General features: G+C 43.4%; 1 protein-coding gene across 2 annotated transcripts in view; it reads left to right on the top strand.

Annotated features, from left to right (window-relative positions):
- Positions 1-925: 925 nt before the first annotated feature.
- The window catches only part of BLVRA (biliverdin reductase A), a 42,174-nt gene continuing 24,855 nt past the window's right edge, over positions 926-18,244 (top strand). The window contains exons 1-2 of one of the 2 annotated variants that reach the window (XM_053260336.1): positions 1,767-1,785; positions 2,742-2,807. In XM_053260336.1, coding sequence (XP_053116311.1) covers positions 1,782-1,785; positions 2,742-2,807 — 70 coding nt within the window. In that variant the 5' untranslated portion in view covers positions 1,767-1,781. Of the gene's footprint in view, positions 1,414-1,766; positions 1,786-2,741; positions 2,808-18,244 lie in introns of those variants that run through there. The other variant, XM_053260338.1, reaches the window with a different exon arrangement.

The raw sequence follows: 18,244 nt of genomic DNA, 5'->3' as shown, positions 1-18,244 counted from the left end.
TTTCGTGGTCCAGGAGGATTGCTTGCAAACTGGAAGCCCGTTTTATTAGTATAGTACTCTATAAAGTTGAGAGAAGGAAATATTGTATAATGCTGAGAGATTAAAATTGAATCAGTCAGTGTTTTTGTCTTAACGTATGTTTGTTAAAATTGTTAATCCAGTTTTTAAAGTATTAATTTTTAAAGCTGATAGGTATTATTGACATTAAATATCCAGTAATGGCATTCACCCTGCAGCTGTGTTGTTTTCTGTGATTTATCCACCAATTTAATCAGCAGAGCTACTGATGAACAAAAACACACTGAGTTAAGGAAGGCTGTGTTTCTGTATCTTTATTAATAGTGAGAAGAATGGGATTTTGGCAGGTGGATCTCTTCTTCATGTGGGGATTATACGAACCACACCTGCTGAACAACCACTAGGGGAAAAGGAGCCCTGTCAAATTTTGCTTCTGTTCACTGCAAACAAAAATAGCCTTTGATTCTCTGGCAGCTCTTCAACTCGATTCAAAGACTTCCTGCAAGAGTGGCAACAGCGACACAGGCACGATGTCTATAAGACTATAATGTTACATAAGTCTTACGTTACGCCAATGGCATTGTGCCATGCCACATCGTTTAAGAGCAGGGTGTCTCGCTCCAATGAAGGACAGCAGTTTGTTTGTTTTTAGTGTTTTAAAAAAACCCTTCTTTCAGAGAGAAGCGGTGGGGATGGTGGCGGAAATAATTCAGGCGTATGTATACAGAATGTAATGAAAATCTTTGTAATTGCTTTGTTTAGTTAGTTTTCTTATTTTATTTTTCTTATATATTTTTTCCTATTTTGTATGTTTTCTGTTTATATTATGAATAAACTAATAAAATAAATAAAGACCGCAGCTCAAGAGACTGGACTGCAGCCGACCAACTGCATTCTGAATGCGAACAGGACTGCAAGACGATCGTGGGCACTCGGTTTACAAATGGCAAAAAAGACGAAAGACAACAACCGAGGCAGAAAAGAACTGTGTCGGCTTGAATTTCCTCCGACATTTGATACCGATGGGTGTGGAAAAGCTGTGCCGCCCCCATGAGCTGCTCTTCCTCTCTCCGGCACCGCCCTTCCCCGCCGCCCCTCCTGCCTTCAGTGTCTCTCGCAAGATCGCGGATTTGTCGCTCTTGTCACTTCGCCTGCCCTTTATCGATGTGGCTGCTTCTGGCTTCAGCCCATGAGTCTGTGCCTCGCCCCTGAATTGTCACTGCTAGGCAAAGGAAAGGGGCGGGGTCGCGTGGACAGTACCGCGGAGCCCTTCCTAGGAGTTGTATAAGGGGCTGTGAATGCTGCAGGAACAGCAACAGCATTGATACAGTACGGTGGAGCCGCGAGTTGGTTGTATAAGCAAGACCTGCAAGGAACCAAGCGCTAGAGAGAAGGGTAAGCAACACCGTCCTTCTCTATTAACGAAGAGCGAGAGCTAGTACGCATTCATTGTAACTCTGCAAACCACCATGCGCGCATTAATGGTGCACGGTAAATAATAAACCCCGCTAGCTGGCATTAGCATCTGTGGAGCAGTTTGCAGCTACTGGTGCTTTTTCTCGTGCTGTTCATCCCCCATCCCCAAACTGCTTGCCCTGTCCAGTTCTTCCGTTTGAGTGGTGTGGAATTATATGAGAAGTGATTTGGGCATTCCCCCTGTGATCTGTTTTATTCCAACTGCCCGAGCAATGCCTCTGAACAATTTAACAAAAGAGCAAAGGAGGACCGAGAGTGCTTTGTTAACCTTAGAAATCAAATTAAAGATGGGTGAGGATAATTTGAAATGGGTAAGAAGTCAGGCATGGTTTGAGGACACATGGTACAGCCAAGTTGCTGAAATTAAGCAAATGTAGGTCTGATCAGTGCCTGGGTGAGGAGACTGCCTGGGAACCCCATGTATGCTACTTTTTGCTCCACAATGGGAGAAAAGATGGGAAGTAAATAAAACTAAGGGGGAGTGGGGGGAACCAACACACATCTTTTAAAATCAGCTTTCTGAAAATTAATAACGTATTGGCCAGTTGTTGTTGCTGATTTATAAGTATCTACCATTTTCTAAGCTTTGTACATAGATTTTAAAATGACACCAGCTCTACCTTCAAGCTAACAATCTAACAAGGGGCGGGGTGTGTGTGTGTGTGTGTGTGTGTGTGTGTGGAAAACGAGCCAATTTAAGTAGCAATACTTTCAACTTACATAGCAGAATTTCCACTGAGAAGACAGTTTTGGGAGGGGAGGTCCACATGGCACCTGGTCATATCCAGACAATTGAAATAGGCTGCCAGGTAGAATGGCTACTAATAGAGAAAGACCTGGAGGACCTAAATCAGGGGTAGGCAACCTTGGGTCTCAAGCTGTTGAACAACAGCTCCCATCATCCCCAGCCATAACTTATTGTGGCTGGGGATGATGGGAGTTGTAGTTCAACAATGGCTGAAAATCCAAGCTTGCCTACACCTGACATAAGTGGTAGCTGGTCCTAGCTGAACTGATAAGAATGGGCTGTGCTGCCCTATTTGAAGGGAATACATTGTAAACCCTGAAAGGAAGTAAAACAAAAGAAAGGGAGTGAGTATAGTCATGGAGAACAAAGTGAGTTTAATCCAAGATGTGGTGCTACTCCATACCTTTGGCTAGATATCTACTATGACTTGGGCAGTTCAGCTCCCATAAGTTCCAGTTGTGTCAAATGCAGTTGCAGATGTTGAACCCTTCCCATGCAGAATTCCATGTTGTACTTCAATTTACCCAGATGCAAAATGTGGTGCGTAACGAAAAACTCTGCTTTGGTGAGTATATTGTGAACTTTAATTAAAGTAAACCAAATGAGAAGTTTTTTGCAAGTATGAAAGATTAGCTTTCATTTACGCAAAATGCCCAGCATAGAGGAAATATACAAGTAAAGGTAAAGTGTGCCGTTGAGTCGGTGTCGACTCCTGGCAACTACAGAGCCTTGTGGTTGTCTTTGGTAGAATACAGGAGGGGTTTACCATTGCCTCCTCCCGCGCAGGATGAGATGATGCCTTTCAGCATCTTCCTGTATCACTGCTGCCCGATATAGGTTTTTCCCATAGTCTGGGAAACATACCAGCAGGGATTTGAACCAGCAACAAGTTTATCTCTCTATTCATGAGAGGAGAGCTGGTCTTGTGGTAGTAAGCATGACTTGTCCCCTTAGCTAAACAGTGTCCGCCCTGGTTGCATATGAATGGGAGACTAGAAGTGTGAGCACTGTAAGATATTCCCCTTAGGGGATGGAGCCGCTCTGCACAGAGCAGAAGGTTCCAAGTTCCCTCCCTGGCTTCTTCAAGATAGGGCTGAGAGAGATTCCTGCAACCTTGGAGAAGCCACTGCCTGTCTGTGAAGACAATACTGAGCAAGATGGACCAATGGTCTGACTCAGTATTCCTATGTTCCTAACCTCTGGCTTGCTAGTCCTAAGGATTTTCATTTTTATGTATCTTCTGGTGACAAAGTGCAGAAATACCTCATTAACATTAATAAAGGTGGGTCACATCTCTGTATAAGAGTCCATTTCCTAGATTCCTGAGGCATGACCAGCCTTGGTCAAAAGAGAAGATTAGGCTCCAATCCTAAATGTGTATGTATGTATAAATAAATAAATGATAGTTTCCCTGTGTGTAACCCAGTGCCTTCTCCCTTAACAGTGAATGGTTTCTGTTTCTTTCTCTAAGGGAAAAATAAAGTGTTCCACATAGTTGGATATTGTTGCACTGAGGCCAAAATGTGCCCTCCTCATTTGACACTGACTCAACTCCAAGTTAGTGGCAAGGTGGAGTGAGGTATCAATATGCTTGTGTGCAAAGTGACACACGGCACACACACACACACACACGACTTTTGCAATGTGCAGGCTTTCCTTTCATATCCGCAAGGACATCTTGCTAAAATACACATCAGTATAGGCTCATGCTCTAACCACTGAAAGCTTTTCTGGATTAACTCCAGTTGTCATCTCCAGTTAACACATGGGGGAGTGAAACTACATCATACAACTTGCTTAAGCATGCATACCAGAAATGAGTTTAAGCCAGACCTGGATTTTTGGTTGCAAAACAATTGTTTTCTTTTTAGAAAAATGTGTAATAATTGAGCTGTTGTAATTGCCACAGAATCAGTGGAAATTAATGAATCGGCAAAAATTTGCTTCCTATTTTTTGAGATGGGCCATCCAAGCTATATTCCAGTGACACCAAAGTCTTGGGTATAGGCTGAGTAACCAAGCTTCTGGATGTGTTCAGCTAAGGCTTTTGCCCTAATGAAGGGAAAATGTGTGAGTTTCAGCCTATTCCAGTACAATTAAACTGGCTTAAATTCATTCTTTCAGCTGAACTATGTTGTGCAATGGCTCGGGGGCCAATTCTCATTTTACCTTTTCCAGTTGCCTACAGTATGGGGTACCTTTTCTGATATATGTTGATGGCCATGTGTGTTTGTTTGTTTGTTTGTTTGTTTGTTTGTAGAGACCGGTCATACTCCATAGCAAAGCACAACTGATCCCATTGTCAGTTAAAAAGAAATCTAAAATAGATGGACTGGGAAAGATCTCTGCCATATTGCTCCTGCCAGTCATTCTTCTAGCACTGGGCTATATGGCTCAATGGTTTGATTCTGTACAAGGCAGCATTTTATCTTCATTATGCATCCTCTGAATATGTCAGGAAGCCCAATGCTAGATCAGTTTCCCAGTGTATATCTCATGAAGGAAAAAAGTCACTCACATGGTCCTTCTGGCACCATTAGTACCTTTAGAAGTAATGTGAGAACCAGCCTTTAATGAGGCCAAATCAGAGTGCAGTTACAGTACTGTATGTATGGGTCAAAGTGACTCATGCTGCAACCTAACACCAAAGGGTTTTGGCCATCATTTCCATACAGCTCCCAGAAGCACATTCTTTTATTCACTGTAGTGGCTGCTGGATTTTCCTGTTTTGACCCAAGTCAGGTATAGGGCACTGTACTTACGATCATATTTGACCTGTGTTCTAGTGTTGTGGCTCAGTGGTCAGTGAGCTTTTTGGTTAGGTTTGTGCCTATGGAATGGTGGGTTTGAAAGCTGACCGCCCACAGGCAAAAGGGATACTGGGCCTGTATTTTAGAAATATGAATTAGAAGGTCCATAGCTGAGGGGCAGCACTCATGCTTTGTGTGCTTCATTCTCTGGTGTCTGGTGTTAAAAGTCATCAAGTAGCAGGACTGGAAAAGATCTATGCCAGAGACCCTCAAATTGAGGACACTACACAAGAACATTTGGAATGACTCTGTGCAAGCCAATTGGGGACGCACAATGCAAATGAACACCTAATAATGAATACTAGCTGATCCAGCGCAGAGCATCTGCGCTCCTAATTCTCCCTGTCTCTTCACCCCACCCCCACTTCAGCCCCAGTCAATTTTCCTCCTTCCCCCATTCAGCCCCATTCTGTTCTTCTCCCCTACCCTCCCTTTAGCTTAGTCCGTTCTCCACCAGCCTGGCTGGCATTTTCCTTTCCCTCCGCCCCGCCGGCGGCACTTTCCCTCACCGGCCGGTTCTTTCCTTTCCCTCCACCCCACCGGTGGCAGTTTTCCTTGAGGCTGGCCAGTGCTTTCCTTTCCCTCTCCGCCTTCCAGCCGCGGTTTTCTTTGCTGGCCTGGCCAGCTCTTTCCTTCTCTCCCCACTGCTTTTTTTGATTGCCTGCTGGGCAGCAGGCCACCACTTTTCTTCCTTCCCACCCGTGGCTATCCAGCAGCAATCTGAACTCTCACGCGAGCTGACACACATGGGCTTAGCCACGGGTATGCCTAGTTAATTAAATATATAGATGTATCCGTTTTCCATTTTTTAGGTATACATTTTCCATTTGTTTTCATGTTCATTATATGTCCCAAATTGGAATCTGTGGCCCATAGTTCATGATGCATCTGATTAATCATGTTTCAGAATGGGAAGAGGAGTTCTGCATTCCAGTGGGTCTCAAATATTTGGAAAGGGAAAAAGTGGGGCTCAGATATCTGGCAAAGCATGGGGGAAGGGACTAATCTTGCACCTCTTTCAATGACAACTCCAAGGGAGGAGAGCTGGTCTTGTGACAGCAAGCATGAATTGTCCCCTTTGCTAAGCAGGGTCTGCCTCAGTTTGCATTTGAATGGGAAACTACATGTAAGCACTGTATGATATTCCCCTTAGGAGATGGGGCCGCTCTGGGAAGAGCATCTGCATGCTTGTGTACAGAAGGTCCCAGATTCCCTCCCTGGCATCTCCAAGATAGGGCTGAGAGAAACTCCTGCCTGTCATCTTGGAGAAGCCACTGCCAGTCTGCATAGAGCTATATGTCTCAAAGCATCCACTCATGGTAGGTGCGGGATGAAATCTAGTTACTTCATAAGAGTGTGCTCTACAACACACCTCAGGATCCTGTGCAAAAAACAAACAAACCCCAAACCCTCTGCTAACTGAGCAAAGAGGCATTGTTTCAAGTGGTGACTCCTCACTTATATTTAGCTGGGAGAGAGCAATTGTTCCTATCCAACCCCAGCACAGTATCCCTCCAGTGGCTGTTGCTGGTACCTACCTTGCATTTTTTTAAAAAATTGTGAGCTCTTTTGGGACAGCCAGGAAACCAATGTATATATTTGTATTTGTATATATTTGCGTGTATATGTTTTATTTAAGCTGCTTTGAGAACATTTTTGAAAAGTTTATATAAATATTCATCATCATCATCATCATCATAATGTGAAGGTGTCCCATGGCAAATGAACTTATGTGAAAAAATTTCCTTGGTGGTAGGAAGAAGCTTAAACTCAACTGTTATAAGGAACTGTGAACTTCTCCCATAAGAAACCATAATTTTGCTGGATACTCTCTTATCCAGAGATAAAGGAGAGGCAGACCAAAGGACCTTGATTTTTCTAAGGTTGATTCTCTTTCGCTGACTCAGCTTGTTCAGCCCTTAAACAAATCAGCAATTAAAGTTAGTTCAGGACTTGCTATCCCAAGATACCTAGTACTTTAGTAGCCACTGTGGTGGTAATGTTTAAACATTGGGATACTGAACACTGAAAAACAAAGTACTCAAGCTGTTTGGTCACCCCATGAAGCTCCCATAGAATCCCTGTCACAAAGGAATTGTCTTTTGATAGAATGGCCGCCAGATGCAGAAAACCACAATAAGAGTACACTGCACTGCTGTTCTCTAGGCTGAGAAAATGCTGGGTGGTAATGGTGGTTTCCAGGCCATTTGCTGAAAGAAATGACAATAAAACCTTCCCAAATTATATTATGCAGTTCAGCAAACCTCTTTTACTTAAAAGATGTACAAGAAATTTTACTTGCTTTAAAAAACTGCCCCAAGTTGGTTGGTTGGCTGGTTTTTTAAAAATCTGAATACTGCAGAAAGTTAAGTTGAAGCCATTAGCAGCTATCCCCCACCACCCATGTTAATTTAGACCAGGCTTAGAAGGGTATGTGAAATGAATATGAATGAGTCACAGTCAGCCTTTGTGGCAAAAGCAGACTATTAAACAGGCTATAGAATTTATAATTTGGAAGAAAGAATGGCTTAAGTAGCAAATACAGATATATTTGTAAAATACACACTTGACAATATTTAAAAACCTGAAAGTGAAAGTTTAAACGGCAGGCTAACCTATAGAGTCACTACTCTCCTGCTCTATGATGAAAAATAAAGCCAATTGAACCTGATTAGATTCAAATCTGTATGGAGAGCATAGTCCTAATGTTAAAAATTAAATCTCTCACACAGTGTTCCCTCTAACAGGGATTCCCAGATGTTGTTGACTACAGCTCCCATAACCCCCAAGCAAAAGCCATTGCAGCTGGGGAGTCTGGGAGTTGTAGTCAACAACATCTGGAAATCCCTGTTAGAGAACACTGCTCTTACATACTATAATCTTTTAAGTCAGGCATCCCCAAACTGCGGCCCTCCAGATGTTGCTGAAATACAACTCCCAGCATCCCTAGACACAATTTTTTTGTGGCTGGGTATGCTGGAAGTTGTCGTTCAGCAACATCTGGAGGGCCGCCGTTTGGGGATGCCTGTTCTAAGTTTTCAGAACACATTGGAATCTTCTGTTCTACTGTCAAAGTTCTAATAAGTGTACATTTATCTTATTATGCAAAATAGCTAAGCTTAATTTAAATTGCAAAGGATTACTTAAGCTTTGAAAATAAATTTACATGAGGTAGTAGCCCACAAAATGCTTATGGTGATAGCCTCTGGTGGTGTAAAAGAGGAAAGAAAAACACTCAACTTGTTCAAAGCCGCCATACGGGTCTCACTGATCCCTGGCAACCAGTAAAGCTGCTGTGTTTCCATACATGGGCTTCTGGGAAAGGGCAGCTGCAAGGATCCCGGATGCAAATAGCAATGAGTGGAGGCAAAGGATTAAAGCCTCCCTCCACAGCCTCAGTCCTGATCTGGTTTGGGACCCCTGTAAGTAACTTTTAACAAGAGCAACAACAACATCCAAGCAAGCAAGGGTTAAATGGCATGTGCAATGGCCTTACGGTACAGAAGGAGATTTTTATTTTATTTTATTGCTAAAAGCTTGGCTTAGATCTGGCAACTCAGCTCTCAGAATGTTCAGATTTACAGACCTATTCATTTGCAGGGAGGTTGACTAGAACACCTCCAGTGTCTCTTCCAGCTCTAAAATTCTACAATTATATGGCCACATTCAGACATAATGTGAAACCGGAGTTAAACAGGGCAGAGGTTGGAACTCCATTATGTCCGAATTCATGCAAATGTTTTTTCAAGCCGAAAGCTACCTCTGGTTTGCCTTGGCAAACTCCATTTTGAACCTTCAGCTTGCAGTAGGATTTGCTGCCAAGACCTGAAGTTTGGCTGCCATAATGTTATGTCTGAACCTGGATGCTGCCATAACCATGGTTTCATGCTGTTTTTGAAACCACAATAATAGAGACAGTGGCACAACCCGCCTGGAATTGTGCTTGTTCCATGCCTGCGGCACTTCTCTCTGCCCGCCTCTTCGAGCACCAGCCCTGCCCCTCCTGTCACCAATCGAGCAATGCAGTTACCCAGCAACAGGGACGCCACCACATTCCATCCCAAGCTTGTCAGCCGGTCAAGCAGCTAAGTCACACAGGGGCATCCCCTTGTCCCATTCCGTCCCTTGCTCATCCCTCCTGGCAAGCAGGAGGGAAAGGGGATGGGATGATATGGCAGACATAAAGTGCTTTGCTCCCCTAGAATAAAACAACAAAGATGTATGTCCACAAGCACAAACACTCCAGGTGGCAACATAAGCAGGGCACCCCATCACAGTGCGGGCCGCCGCAAGGTTGCCAGAACCTAAGGGGTATACTCGTGGGTCAGATGGGCCGTAAGCCAGAATTTGGCTTTTAAAAAGCCAAATCTGGCCACGGGGACAGGAACATATGGCGGGGGAGGTACCCAGGTTGGGTTTAAAAGGTAGTCCCAACCAGGGATTCCTGTTTTTCCCCCCACAAAAAGGTTGGGGAAGGGGGGCCCAGCCCCTTCCCGTTGGGCATACCTGTGCCCTAGGTTTACTCATGAAAAGGGCCGGACAGCAGGAACAGCATTGCCAACACTGAGAAGGTAGATTCTTCATATGCGATGGCGATGGATGCTGATCCCAAGCATACTACTCACTCATGAGAGTGTAAGGCCATGGGGACACCCCCTCACAACTCATGAGAAGAACTGTCTGTGGGGACAGGGGCGCTGGGCAGAAGCACTATTTTGATGCAGGGCTCTTGGGGGCAGGGCGGTGGTGCCACCACTGTAAGAATGAGAGCTGGCATGACATGGCATTTAAAGGGATTTAAATGCCTTTACCATGCTGAAGACGGGCAGATAGTTCCAAAAATGCATGATGGCATGCCCCGCCTTTAACATCTACGCCAATCATGGACGCTTTGCTGACATGCTGATGCTTTGCCCACAGTCTGGCCATGTGCTGGGATTGGCTCTGGTGGCTGAGGAGCAGGGAGGGGCTCCCCTCTCCTGAAACCGGAGGTTGCCAATATGGACGGAAGTCTGCAATGTGATTCACTGATTCAAATTGAAACTGATTCAAATTGAAAACATCAACCTCCGGTTTCACATTATGTGTAAATGTGTTTATCCTGCATGAGTCCATCATCATCTGTCTGATCTTCAGAGTGGCTTTGGCAGCTCAGTTTTTCTTGATGGGAACCATTGGCCTATCAAGGTTGGAATGGATCCTGGGACAATAAATGCAGATGAGAACCTGCCTTTGCCTCTTTCCTTCCTGCTGCTTTTTTACTGCAAAAGAATTGTAAGGACATTGTGAAAAACAAAACATATTTAGCATGTCCTTTCTCTTGCTCCTATGCAAATAATATCATACTCTCCACACACATGGAGTCTCTCTCTCTCTCTCTCTCTCTCATGCACACACACACTTACACACTTTATGTGCGTACATTCCTGACTCAGAAGCATCTTTAAACATATATGCCTACTACAGTTGCCTCATATATTCATACAACATCAACACTAGCACTAACCAGCCAGTAAGGAGAGGAGGTGTTGCCTGACACACCTCTACCCTCCCCTCCTGGAGATGACTTGTCCGGCTTGAAGCCAAGTTCTCCAGCTAGGAGCCAGCGGTATGCCAGTAGGTCAGGGGAGACGGAGGGTGAGATCAAAGAGCAAACTGTTCTGATGTGTCCCCCTCCTTCAGGGGCCCGGGGATACTCCTGATAGGAACAGAATTTGCACCAGTGCAAGATTTTGAGAATTTGGTTTTGATTTACTCTACAAACATCACACCACAAACACATATTTTAGTTCTATACCACTTTTAACAACCATTTAAAATATTTAAATATTTATTTATTTAATATTTTATATCCCACTCTTCCTCCAAGGAGCCCAGAGCGGTGTACTACATACTTAAGTTTCCCCTCACAACAACCCTGTGAAGTAGTTTAGGCTGAGAGAGAAGTGACTGGCCCAGAGTCACCCAGCAAGTCTCATGGCTGAATGGGGATTTGAACTCGGGTCTCCCCGGTCCTAGTCCAGCACTCTAACCACTACACCATGGCTTCCACCCACACCACCAAGAAAGTCCTGGAAACTAGTTTGCTGATGGGCTGCAAATTATCCTTTGGAGACATTTGTAGCCCCTCCCTTACACAACTAAAATTCTCCAGGTTATATAAGAGGAATTACTGTTACACCATATTCAAGTTTGTTTAGTGTTGGATATGTCCTTAGGCTAAGGCAGTGGTTCCCATGTTTAAAAACTCTCTGCTAACAAGAATAAAACAGCACAGTAGGCAAAGTGGTTTTCTCCCTGATGTGATAGACTTCTATTTACAGGGTTATTATATGTGGAACAGAAGCTTTCAGAGAGGTATCCACTGCACATAGTCTGACATGGCATAGTTCATTCTATTGGTTTTGATTTAGTCTTCCCCATACATCTTTGGGCCTCTTCCATCTCATGCTCACCACCTTCTCCTGAATATATTTAGCTGCAGGCCTAAGACAAAGGTTGCAATCCTGTGCACACTTACTTAAAAGTAAGCTCCAGTGGGATTTGCTTCTGTGTAAACTTGCATAGGATCTGACTGCACATCTTATAGGCTTGTTAAAATGACGTTGATTTATAGATGCCCACAAGTTTCCACATGCAGTGGAGTATGATTTAAGTGCTAAGTTACACTCTCTGGCCTTCATGTTCCCTGCTGCTAGTGATCCCTGTGAGAAATATAAAAAGACATAACCTGTGCAATGCAGCATGTACAGGCGAGAACTAAGAGCTGGCCCAGTGCCTGCTTTGGATATGCATGGCTTAAGTAGTATAATACAATCACACTGTCATGTACAGGCTCGTAGACTGGATTGCCAAGTGCTTTGTTGAGAGAGCCCACTTATAAATAGTTGTGGGGAGCAGGGTAGGGGGAGAAAGTAGAGCAGGCTACAAAGAAACTTGAGCAGACTTTGTTTAATCAATAGGCACCGGATGTTCTGATATTTTAAACCATCCTGTCGTTCTAAAAATTGCTTTGTTTTAGGGACAAAGTGTGCCTCTTCCCCCCCCCCCGTTAAGTAAATCTCCCATCTTTCAGGAGGATTTTTTGGCAAGCTGTAATTATTACTGGGGGGAAATATTAATAATGGGCAAAATAAAGTTCTCCAGTATTTAAACTAATGCCTGCAATTAGCAACTGCCATTTCCCCCCTCCCACAAGAACTCTGTAGCAACCAGCTAATAGAAGGTTACAAGTTCGATCCTGACCAGGGGCTCAAGGTTGACTCAGCCTTCCATCCTTCCGAGGTTGGTAAAATGAGTACCCAGAACGTTGGGGGGCAATATGCTAAATCATTGTAAACCGCTTAGAGAGCTCCAGCTATAGAGCGGTATATAAATGTAAGTGCTATTGCTATTGCTATTCTCATGCCTGAGTGGAGATTTGAACCTGGATCTCCTCACCCCCAGTTTAACACTCTAACTCAGAGCTGCTCAACTTTGGCCTCCATCTGTTTTTGGATTACAAGTGGCCAATATAACCAGGGATTATGGGAGTTGCAGGCCAACATCTGCTGGGCCAAAGCTGAGCAGCCCTACTCTAACTACTGCACCGCACTAGCACTTGCTGTGCTCCGTATAATAGGTGCATATATTTTGTGCTGCACTGTCAGAAGGAGGGCTCCAGGATGTTGTGGACCTTAAGCAAGCCACCATTTGCAGGCCTTTTAGCTTGGAAAGAGGTGGATTTGTGGAATTCTTGCACATTTAACCTTCTTGGATGCTCCGTGCAAAGTGAGACTGATGGTACTGTTGGGGTGGGGAGCCCATTGGCAACGTTGGGACTTGAGCACATGCCTGATGTCCTCATCGCCCTCTAGAGCAGAGATCCTCAATGTTGGGTCCCCAGATGTTATTGGACTTCAACTCCCATAATCCCCAGCCCCTGTGGCTTTTGGTTGGGGATTATGGGAGCTGAAGTCCAATAACATCTGAAGTCCAATAACATTCTCAACCCAAAGTTGAGAATCCCTGCTCTAGAGCAAGTCTTGCATTGTCAACAGGAATGTTTGTGCTCACAGAGTGTGAATGTATAACTTCCAGCTGTTTACTGGACAACCAGCTTTGGAAATGTAATTTGTGCCTTGAAAGAGAAGAAAGGGAAAGCCATGGCAGACACTTGTTACAAAGTGATCTGTCAAGTGTACTGTACATCGGTGACTGTTGCTTTCAGACTATGGTGGGGGAGGTGGTGAAACATATGGCATAAATTAAATCAGAATAATAGTGTAACCCACTCTGGTAAACAATGAAAAGACTCACTGCTAAAGGGATTGCAAATAGGAAAGATTGAAGGAGTGTCTGTGAGCTGCATGAGAAATATGCTTCAGGTTGATAGATAGTTACTAACACTCCTTTCTCTTTTAGAAGACATGAAAACACGTGTCTGATGAAAATTATAATAGTCATACTTATTTATTACATTTTGTGCGTGTGTTTTTAATGCAATGTTTATGTTTGTGACATTTTGTCAGTTATATCGTCCTCCAATGGCAGAGATCACAGCTCAGAATGTACTGGGATTTTATATTACTAGACACTTAATGTGAATGACTGACATTATCTTCTGCATATGAACCCTTGTGCTGCTCTTGTGGTGTTTGTACCTTATTTCTGAAACAAAATTTGATGTGTGCTGCAAAAATATAGCTATCACCTGCCCCAATTTCATTAAGCTCAATCAATCAATCAATCAATCTTCATCATGGTCATAGACCAGCATAAAGTATAAGGGTGATTACATGTTAAAAGTGAGAGTAGAGAAAAAGTGATTACATACAAAATGGTACATATTAATACTAAAAATACTAAAAACAGTAGATAATACATCAAAAGTATGAGGGCCTCAAAGCCTGAGAAATAATAAAAGTCATTAAAATGCATGAAAGGCATAAGGGGGGGGGCATAAAAATGGATGTAATGAAGTTAAAAGACATGAGAAGACAGAAATATATAAAAGCCTGAATAATAAAACTGGAAAACGGCCAGATTAAAGGTTATAAGGAACAGTAAAAAGGGAGGTGTGTGAGCAATTGCAGGGCCTGCCCAGAATCACCGAAGGTCAGATTAACGCTGATAGGATTCACTGCCTGTCATCCGCCAACGAATGCTGATCGCAGCCACACAGTACCTGGCAACTCTATATGTTATGGCAGGCTTAGAGTCAGAGAGTAGCAAGGAGCTGTAGAATTGGCTCAGTTGACCTGGATACTTGCTTAGCAATGGAAGGATTAGGGAGGCGCAAATGTCTCTACAGAAGTGGTGGAAGAAGCAGTAGAGGAGAACATGCTCAGTAGTTTCGATCTGCCCTAGGCCACAGGGGCATAGTCGCTCTGAAAATGGGGTCCTTCTATAACGGCCTTCTAGCACTGCTGAAGGGAGAAGCAGAATATCTAAGCCTGTCACTGATATGAAATTTTGGGACCCTGCTGAGATCGGTTTGGTGTTCAATGTCTATAATGCGCTGCTTGATGGTTGCTTTTGCCTGATCGTAGCCCATACTGAGCAAGGTCAAGGGGAAAGGCTCAGAGTAGCTTTTTTTTTGTCTCAATTGTCTGAATCCAGCTAGATTAGTAACCATCGTGTAGGGGTTAGGAGGGCAAGACCAACTGGGCAAAAGAATAGTCTGAGCCAATAACAGAGAATGGCCACCCACACTCTAGCCTCCAGCTTGATCAGGCCTGTCTCCAGGCGCAGAGTAGCATTGGAGACACATCTCAATACTTGGAGCGCTGCCTGCAGGGATTTAGATTGTACATGTTCCAGAGTCGCAATGTTGGGGAAGGCGTCCAATTGAGCACTGTAGAGGAGCTGAGCTAGCGACATGGCTGTGAACAGTTCAAGAGCCACGGGTACATAATGGCCTCCTCTCGTCCACAGGAATTTGAGAATGGCAGAGGAGCTTCTCTGGGCATTTAAAACCATGTGTTCTCCATGAGCTTTCCTAGAGCCGCCAGAAAGAAAAACTACTCCCAGTATTTGAAGTGTGCAACTTGCTCAATCATATGCCCCTCAATCCACCAAGAGTGGATCTTGGGCCTCCTTGCGAAGGCATTAAGCTAAATTGGTATGATGTCACAGAATATTAGCAAACATTAAAACTGCTCATGGAAAAAATGTCAGTCCTAGAATGTGACTGCCCCATGAAGGAAATTGAAGGTCACCTTAGCTGAGAGGGAAAGAAGTATCATGTAGATCCTGGGAATAACTCTGTACTGTTGGCAGAAAGGGAAGGGCAGAGGAATGTGTGCTAGCAGGCCGTGTAGGTATGTAGGGAACACAAAGTCAAGGACAACTAAGAAGAACTAAGGGCCAGGAGATCCAGACACAGGACAAGGAATCCTAGCCAAAGAAAGGAATCCTAGGACAGGGAATCCAAGCCCAGGAAAGTGGTCTAGGAAGGAGGAATCTGAAAGAAGAATGGATAAAAGAGGAAGATGCCTGGGAGAAAAAAAATTGGAATTCGGTGAAGAAAAGGCAAGAATTAAGAAGATTTGAGGGAAAAGTCACAAGTGGTGATGTCAGGGGCCACATGTTGTAAGAAATTGACAGGTAAGAGAGCTTTGGAGAGTGGTGGGGGGGTGTCTGTTAGCCAAGATGCTAAAGGGGCAACAAGGTCAAATGGGCAGTTGTTTTTGTTCTCAATTTTTCTTTTTTATCTGCATTACCCAAACAGATATTTGGCTGCAAGCCTATGATAAACTAGGATAACATGTTGTTAAGTTCTGTCGGCTCGCGAGCTTGCATGATTCTGCAAGAGCATATTCTTATTTTGAATTATCTCAACATTCTGATTTACCTTTGCAATATCTCGCAAGTTGAGGAAAACCAGTCTAGGAGTGGATGGACTTCCAATCAGTTCCCAACTTGTGGATAGCACTGATGGTTTCGACACTGTAGAGTACAATAACTGTGCAGGTAGACTGGAGGTAGTGGGGAGAGAAGCGAGGAGAGGAAGGGGAGAGAAGGGTGGCTGTACAGCCTGATCCCTTTCATACGGATATTAATATTTATAAACCTATTTTCAACAAAAGTTCCCAAAGTGGTTTACATAGATAGATAGATAGATAGATAGATAGATAAGAAATGGCTCCTTGTCCCCAAAGGGCTCACAATCGAAAAAAGAAACAGAAGATGGATACCAGCAGCAACAGCCACTGGAGCGATGCTGTGCTGGGGATGGAGCACAGGTTATTAACTCAAAAATTAATAGATAGCCCTGAAAAATTTGGCTAACATCTGTTGTCTTATAATGTGAAAGGATAGGAATCCTAACTAGAATCTAGCCTACAGTTTTAAAGAAATATAGACAGCAGGGCTGCACAGCTTTAGCCCCCTTGCTGATGTTACAGCTCCCATCATTCCTCACTATTTAACACTGTGGCTGGAAATTGTAGTTCAACCACAGCTGGAGGGCAGAAGTTGTGCAGCCCTCATGCATTTATAAAAACCAATGGTGATAAGTGGAGGGGAGAAAAATTGTTCCTACAGCAGAATTTGAGATACTAAGGGCTCCCTCTAGTGGGTGATGAAGCACATAGCAAATTATATTTTATATTTTGGATTCAAATGGCCTTGCTAGCTTCTATTGGTTCAGCTTAGAGTGTAAACATTCAAGTTCTTTACTCATTGTCCTCATTTGAGTTGACAAGTTCCTTAGTTGGGCTTATCAGTAGACACTTGCCTGGTTGCTTGTGATGAGTAAGAATTGCTAAACCAAACAAATAATGCTGCTGATTTGAAGAGGCCTGATCACGTCAATACTTATACAGGGGCTGATTCCCTTCCTGTGTATACTTAACTACTTGTACATCTTACAGTTGCTTTTTAATAAATACAGGCATTTTGCTGATATACCATTCTCTATAATGTAAAAGAACAGAGTAAACAATGACAAGGAAAGAATTAATCCAAAAGGCAGTATAGCTAAGAACAAAAAATGTTTCAAAACATTGACCTCCAGTTAATATTTAGTCCATACAGGATTTGGGGCAAGGCACCATCAGTGAGCCCCTTTAACCTGGAAGAATCCTGGTGTGCAAACCAACAGTTGTCTCACATTGCCTTTGACTTGAGTGCTCAGTTCAAAGTGAAAATGGCCCAGCAACCGTTTCCTGATTCTTGGTTCCCAGCAAATGCCAGGCCTCCACACTTTTTGAAGCCAGCCCTACAGACTTGGGAGCTGTTCTCAATTGTAGGGCAGAACTGGCCTCTTCCCACCCTGCCCCCCAGGTTATCAATGTGCTAAAAATGACTGGCAATGCGTAGAGATTTAAGGGCAGGTAGAACACTTAAAATAAAGTGAAAAGATACTATGGGTTAGTAATGTTTGTGCCCCAAACCAGATTTCTGTACAGTTCAAAAGAAGATACAAGAATATTTTTTTAAAACCCTATTTATTGAATAAGTTCCTGAAAGTCTTACAAAATACAAAACAAGAACAAAGATATTATCACTTAGCCCATATGGTATCTGTATGTTTCCCCCATTGAGCAAATAGCAGCATGGGGGGTGAGGATCTAAACTGGGAAAACTGTGCTGAAAGAAATGGCCAACCACCCCCTCCTCCAGAACTAGGCTCCAATCTGAATTAGTGCCCCGACCTCCCCACAGCAGCTTATATATGTAATATAACTAATAAGAGGTAATCTCCCACTTCACATTAAGTTGGGTCCTCTCAGACTGTTGGTCTTCGTATTTCAGTTCTGCATATGGCAGGGATGACTAATGGATCCAGGCCCAAATAAATTGACTTCTGGTAGTCATCTCAAATTTTAATCATTTTAGTTTATAGTAAATATTTTACACACAGTTTCACTTGTCAAGAACGGAAAAATACTTTCCCATTTTAACACATACTCACATTTTCTGTCTTTATGTAACAGCATTAATTTAATATCTATGCATTTGTATTATAATGCTTTACCTGAGCATATGTGAAGCCTTCTCTGATAGATGGCACTAAATCTTATGGAGTCTGACCACTTAATAAGAGCTTGGTTTGTACAGCAAAATACTACCACTCCCTTTACAATATGGAGAACAGAATTTTCCCTTGAGGATACAGAAATCTGTTGTCCCTGGTCTATTCTGTCTGGTTCATGACTCAGACCCTTCAACATATGTGGCAAATATTGTTGTGGCTGAAGGCCAAGGA

Source organism: Hemicordylus capensis, chromosome 6 (assembly GCF_027244095.1).
Source record: "Hemicordylus capensis ecotype Gifberg chromosome 6, rHemCap1.1.pri, whole genome shotgun sequence".
Classification (NCBI taxonomy): domain Eukaryota; kingdom Metazoa; phylum Chordata; class Lepidosauria; order Squamata; family Cordylidae; genus Hemicordylus; species Hemicordylus capensis.
The sequence above is the reverse complement of the archived record's forward strand: the minus strand, read 5'-3'. Positions and strand labels throughout refer to the sequence as shown.